Genomic DNA, 6,687 nt, shown 5'->3' on the forward strand with positions numbered 1-6,687 from the left:
GGGTCAAAGCTGGCGTCATTCGCGCTTTTCATCGACGCATCGGGTCTCTTACGAGCCAGAACGAGACTCACGAAAAGTCCCTTGTTTACTCACGACGAGAAGAACCCTATCGTCATACCTGGCGAGTCCCGACTGGCAAGGCTCCTGATCATTGAAGCTCATCGCGTCAACGCGCACTTTGGAGTGACCAACGTGTTGTCACAGCTCCGGCGTCAATTTTGGACAACTCGGGGTCGTCAAATAATTCGGGGTCTCCTCAGCCGGTGTGTGGTCTGCAGGCGACGGCAGGGGCTGCCTGCCCGCCAGCTCGAGGCACCGCTGCCGGCGGAACGAGCCGCCTTGCTGAAACCATTCGAGACTGCCGGACTGAATTTCTGTGGTCCCTTCTACGCACGAACGAATGACGGCAGAGCAAAGATGTACGTGGCTCTGTTCGTTTGTACCGCGACGCGAGGGGTACACTTCGAGGTGGTTCAGTCGATGTCAACCATCCAGACTCACCTTGCCCTGCGCCGTTTTCTGAGCCTCTACCCAGCGTGCTCGAAATTCATCTCCGATAACGCGAAATCCTTCATCAAGGCGGCTACCGAGATCAAAGCGGTATTCAACTCGTGCAGAGACGAGAGAGTTCGATCGCTGCTGGCGGAGCGCAGGATAGATTGGGACTTCATCTGTCCACGGGCCCCTTGGAGGGGAGGGATGTACGAGCGCCTGGTTGGAACGTTCAAGCGCGCCTTGGTGAAGACTTTGGGTTCGAGTTATATATCGTTCGAGGAATTCCGCACGATCGTGGCGGAGCTCGGATCTGTCATCAACGACCGCCCGATTACGCATGCTTCTACCGATGTCGATGCCCCGACTGCATTAACTCCAGGTCATCTCCTGCGAGGTGGACCACCGACCGCGACTCTCGCCTCAGTGGAACCTCTTAACCGACTCGGTCCGAACGGCAGGGTAGATGGCAAAGAGCTCCGAGATGCGCAAAAGATGAAGACATCTTATTTCCGCAGCCTGTCCGTAAGATGGTACCGGGAGTACATTCTCATGCTCCGTTCAGCCAACCTCACGAGCGGACACGAGGCGGAGCCAATCCAAATCAACGACGTGTGCTTGTTAAAGGATGATAACCTGCCAAGAGTGCGATGGGTTTTAGTTCGAGTTCTGGACGCACATCCTGGCCGGGATGGCCTCGTCAGAACGTACACAGTCCGTTTCGAGAATGGGACAACATCACGCCGTCCCGCTCAACTGCTTATACCGCTTGAAGAAACTCTGGAAGAGAGGAGATCGGTACCGCTGCAGTCAGCGGAAAACTCAGAGAACGTAAATTAAGTTAGCTAAGGAATCGAAAATTCGTTTTGTAAATAAGATCATCCCCCAGAGCCTTGTGCCAATGTAACGAAAAACCCTACGGTTTTTTCCGGGGGCAGTGTCGATTATTGTGAGCCCGAGGTGCGCGTGTCGGATTTGAGATAGAGAGTCGTCACAGATAACGTGCTTGTGAGATCAAAATAAACCAGAGTATATTTTCCGTCCGTCGAATCGCATGCTTGAATTTCACATATGCCTCCTAGGAATCGACCGAGCCCTGAAAATTTGCGGGGAAGGAGCGAGGAAGACAACGAGTGTTATCTTAAAACCCTGAAGATATTCGTGTGGTTCGCGGGCGTATTCGCCTTTTTCGGGGCTATAGCCCTTATCGTGTATACGTTGCGTTCGGACGAACGAGATTACGTGGAAAAAGCCTCACGCGGCTTCGTATACATTGCGGCAATAGTGGTTCCAGTTTCCTCAATTATCGCATGTTTGAGCTTATTCACGTTAAGATTCAACAAAGTGCCCTGGAGATACATTCGAGTCGGCTTTCGGTCAGGGGAAACCCTGGAAGACATAGAGGCAGAGGAGTGAGTTCCGACGACTAATTCAACGAATTAAATGCTTCGAATGACGTTCATCTTGACAAGTCGGTCATTTTATCCCTACAGTTTCGAGTTGGAGCCTTTGGGATCGAGGAGCTCATAAGGGAAATTCTTGCAACGTGTCTCAGTCGAGAGCCTCGTTTACGACAACCTGCGCTCGGAGGAAGCACACAACATGTCGGATGCCGTCCGACGCATCCTCAAGGGTAAGTCCCTCATACGATGAGATCGATATGCAACGTTCCCAACATATCTTATCGAGTGTCAGGGGATCCCCTTCGATGCTATAGACAGAAGACTTCCTCGATTTCAGTTGGCGAGCTTTCGTTCGACGATTTCATGATACACATAGAGCGGATTGTGGTCAACGATGTCACCGATCATCTCGAGGGTATCCGAGATAGGTGAGCTAGAAGAACGCGTGCACCTTGAGGAATTACAATGTATCGGAATCGGGTTTATCGCGATGGAATTCCCGAGGATAGAAAGTGTCTCTTGATCCCGCATGGACGTTCCATTATTTTGTCTCCAGGCGCACTCGGAGCGTCTATCACGCTGTTGGATATTCGCACCTCTTGTTTTGCCGAGCAGGTCTCTCACTTCACAAGGTAATCTCGTCTTGATCGATATCGTTTTAATTATATAACGACCGCTGCTGCGGGTCACGCACTCGGTGATAACAGATCTTTCAATGAGATCTTAATGCACAGGACGATGTTGCAAGAGCGGTGGCAGCTTTGGCGGAAGCCACACAGTTTTGTCACGTCAGGAGAAAATCGACGTCAACCGTCTACCGAATGATGTTCAGCGAAGATTACAACTCTCATACGACAGAACAGGTAGAGCTGATTAACGATGATGCCGCTGCACTCGAATCTGCTCTACACCGACTTCCTTTGACAGCTCACAGATCGGGCGCACGAATTAAATATATTTATTCACAATGCCCCAGGCACACGCTGAACTCTGCTATGCGATTTGTTTGCTGGCGGAAGCGATCCCAACTATGGTCCAGGATCCCTCGTTCATTTCATTCATTCAAGGAGCTCTCAAGTTCCGGTCGTGTTACATGGCTTTCAGGTGAGTGCTATACCGAGTCGAACGATCCTTTGTCCAGTAGGGGGGGGAAATCGATATATGACAGTTTTCCCGCCAAGAGGCGACTATAAGATGTCATTCAAAGCGCGTACATTGCATGAAGCCTATGCGTATGACAGATAACGCCCATAGAGAAATATCACTGATTTTCCCTTCATTCCCATTGCCTCCTCGAAGAGAGTGCATCGCGTTACTCAAACAACGATCGTGGGGCGAACACGAGGAGAAGGTGCATTTCGAAAGCGGTGTCATGTGCGGGATTGGCGTCTACAACTTGGTGAGTAGAGCCTGAAGTTGATTAATCCCCCAATAAGATGACAATGACGTGATATATAATAGTAGCACTTGTTTGACGGTACGCTCTTGCAGATTATCTCATCGCTTCCGCAAAAAGTTTTGAATCTCTTGGAATTCATCGGATTCCACGGTGATGAAACCACTGGGGAACAACTATTAGTCCAACAGACGGAGAAGTTCGAAGGCTTCATGTCGCTTTTCAGCTGCATTGCTCTTCTAGTGCATCAGAGCTACCTCCATTATATTTTCGGTAAGATTTTAACTCTGGAGAAGCGGGACCGTGTGTTCTCCTCCACACGTTCGCACTTCAGTTTTCCCGATTCTGAGTTCCGGAATCTAAATCTTCCGTTTGATCAGGAAATGGCGACTGTAATCTCGAGATGGTCGACAAAGTTGTCCAGCAGTTCATCGGTAAATTCCCGAATGGAGCCATCGGTCTCTACTTCCAAGGTCGAGCGCATCAGATTCACGGTCGCATCGAACGCGCTCTGGAACAATTCGAAGAAGCAAACAAGGTGATGGACGACTTCATCCCCTTTGACGCGTTCTTCAACTGGGATCACGCCTACCTATATTGGTGAGTGACAGCAGTCCACGACACCGTAGACTCGGAGCTCCATTCATCGTCATCAATTCATGATTTCTTTTCCATTCAATCCAGCGTGCTGGGTCGTTGGGACGATGCTCTGAGGGTTCTGGACGATCTGCATCGGAAATGCAGCTGGTCGGAGGCGACGTCGTTTTACTTGAAGGGAGTCTGTACCTACATGAAAGAGGTAAGGCGATTTTGATGATCTTCTCCGCTCCGACGCCCTCGGTGGCATATCTTGAAAATACATTGCGCTCACGGAAAAATTTATTTGATTCAGATCGAGGGCAACATCAACAATAACGCCTCCGGCTCACTAGAAGGTGTTCACGACTTGATGTCCAAAGTTGCACCTTCCTGCAAAAGATAGCCGGCCGTACAATTCCGCTCGAAGTATTCTGCTCGATGAAAGCTCGCACTTTCCTGGAGCGCGGTCGACTCACGCTTCCCCACTATGTAGGAGCACTATGGGACGGCTATTTCTAATTGGAGCCGCATTGTTCGGCCCATTGCCGTGCACGCCAAGACCCTTGATGATTCGTATATGATCATTTCCAGGAACTGATGTACCTGTGGGGCTTCTTCAACATGTTCTCGAAGAACAATGACACACTGTCGAAAGTGAAGGCAGAAATCGAGACTGAGGTGGCTCGTATCAGGGCTTCGTACGAGAACGACGCTGCCTATCTCCCAGATTGGTGTCTCGTCAGGTTCTTGCAAGGCGTTATTCTCCGGTACGAGAAAAAGCTCGGCGCCGCTGAGGCAGCTTTCAGAGAAGTCATCATGCAGTGAGTAGTCCATGCTGTTCTACCCGACTCCATCAAATTCATTTTTGCATGAAATACTTTGTCTTGGTCCATCAATGGGTGATTGGAACCGCCTCTGGGTCAAAAGTGACTGAAGGGAATTTCTTCAATTCTAGCGGTCCGGAGTTGGGAGACGAGATTCACGTGTCTGCTTTCTCCTCTTTGGAGATGGGCTTACTGTACATAGACGACGACAATCTGGCAGAAGCGAAGGAGCAAATCAAGATCACGAGACAATACAGAGGATTCCCGCTCAGCATACCTCTGTCTTTCAAAGTTCACTCAGCGTATAAGCAAGTTAAGCGACTGCTAGAAGAAGACCCGTGCGACCAGGAAGACAACTGTTGAAGTCCTGGTGCTGCCCGCAGCAACCAATCGCCATGTTCAATCATATTCTCAATGAGACGGCTAGCTAATCGATTAATCAAACATCATCATACCTCGAAAAGATGGAGAGTTGATATTGATGCATGTCAATTACGTGTCCATGAGTAAACTTGAGCTGTGCTTGATGCCTTGGTACTTTATCCATACGTAGAGACTCGAAGTCCGCGCAAGGGGGTTGGTGGGCTCTTGTAACGCGGGATCGCTCCACTTGACTCTAGGCTACTTGTCCAGGACATCAATGAGAAAAAATGCTTCCACTCAGGCGGGATAAATTATATCCTGCAACACCTACGACAAGATTATCTGATCATCCTCGCGAGAAAAATAGCACGTCAGGTCATAAAGGCATGCGCAACATGCAAGATGTTCCACGCAGAAGCAGCAAGTCTGCCGACACCCCCTTACCAGCATTTCGAATCGAAGAGACCCCACCAGTCCATCACTTCGGGTGCGATTTCACGGGACCAGTTAGATACAAGAAGAATTCTGGCGAAATAGGAAAAGGATACATTCTCCTTTTCACCTGCGCAGTCACCAGAGCAGTCCACCAAGAATTAACGACAGACCTATCGACAGTCGAAGTTTTAGAAGCCTTAAAAAAATTCCTCAACCGGCTCCGCTCTGTGAGAACGATAACCTCGGACAACGGTCTATCCTTCCAGAGAGCCTCCGAGGAACTAAAGCTCATTCACGAGAACGTCAAGAACGGCGAAATTAGAAGACGAATCTCCGACCTCATGATCGACTGGAAATTCATCGTACCGATGGCACGGAATTTCGGGGCCTTCTACGAAAGACAAATCCAAACGATTAAGAGGCCATTCCGAAAGATCCTAGCATCCGCAGTCCCTCATTTCAGAGATTTAGAAATAATCCTCAGCGGAATCGAAGCAATGGTAAGCAGCCGACCGATGACCACGATAGCTTCAGGAGCGGATGAAATCGAAGCACTCTCGCCAGCCGACCACCTTTCCGGATACCGAGGAAGAACAATCATCCCAGAACATATATCGGAACCAAGCAAAGCGTCAGATGCGGATAAAATCGTATTCTCCAGGCGATGGAAATACCAGCAACGAATCCTCAGTTCTTATTGGAAGCGATATCACGACGAATATCTACAGTATCTGAAAACGGCCCACAAACAGACGCCTGTCGCGGCAAGACCCCTTAAAATCGACGAGGTGTGCTTACTCAAAGGAGAATCATACAAGCGGGCCTTCTGGCCGCTATGCAAAGTTATCGCGCTTCCCGATAATACCTCCCCCGAAAACGCTCGCTCCTGTACAATCAGAACAGCCGAGGGCCAAGTTTTTCATCGCCCCATCCACAAATTATATCCCTTAGAAGCACAAGACTAATTCCCTAACTTCATCAAGATTTCCTCCAGGATAAATCAAAGATAAATCAAAACCTACAAAAGACACACAAATTCAATCAAAAACAATGAAAAATTAATTGGAATGACTCAAGTCGAAGTCACGCTGCCTCACGGCTCTCACGGGCGAGCGCCGATAGAGGCATGCCCTGGGCCAGGAACTCTTCAATTTCGAGCTCCCGCTCAGGGATTGTGGGGTACACCTCCTGGTGG

The 6,687-nt window shown here is 49.5% G+C and overlaps 2 protein-coding genes and 1 pseudogene across 2 annotated transcripts; all 3 read left to right on the forward strand.

The window, feature by feature from the left end:
- Positions 1-417: 417 nt before the first annotated feature.
- Positions 418-1,332, forward strand: LOC100905902 (uncharacterized). Its single transcript, XM_003739932.1, has one exon. It carries the CDS (start codon positions 418-420, stop codon positions 1,330-1,332), a length of 915 nt encoding a protein of 304 aa, XP_003739980.1.
- A 762-nt stretch (positions 1,333-2,094) lies between these two features.
- On the forward strand, positions 2,095-5,212 carry LOC100906048 (tetratricopeptide repeat protein 39A-like; annotated as a pseudogene).
- A 231-nt stretch (positions 5,213-5,443) lies between these two features.
- Positions 5,444-6,457, forward strand: LOC100906193 (uncharacterized). The gene has a single exon (XM_003739934.1). It carries the CDS (start codon positions 5,444-5,446, stop codon positions 6,455-6,457), a length of 1,014 nt encoding a protein of 337 aa, XP_003739982.1.
- The last annotated feature ends 230 nt before the right edge of the window (positions 6,458-6,687 follow it).

Source organism: Galendromus occidentalis, unplaced genomic scaffold (assembly GCF_000255335.2).
Source record: "Galendromus occidentalis unplaced genomic scaffold, Mocc_1.1 scf7180000076607, whole genome shotgun sequence".
Classification (NCBI taxonomy): Eukaryota; Metazoa; Arthropoda; class Arachnida; order Mesostigmata; family Phytoseiidae; genus Galendromus; species Galendromus occidentalis.

What these genes read in the sequence shown, in the direction of transcription:
- LOC100905902 (XM_003739932.1), top strand. Translation starts at nt 418, where the DNA reads ATGTACGTGGCTCTGTTCGTTTGTACCGCGACGCGAGGGGTACACTTC.
- LOC100906193 (XM_003739934.1), top strand. Translation starts at nt 5,444, where the DNA reads ATGCGCAACATGCAAGATGTTCCACGCAGAAGCAGCAAGTCTGCCGAC.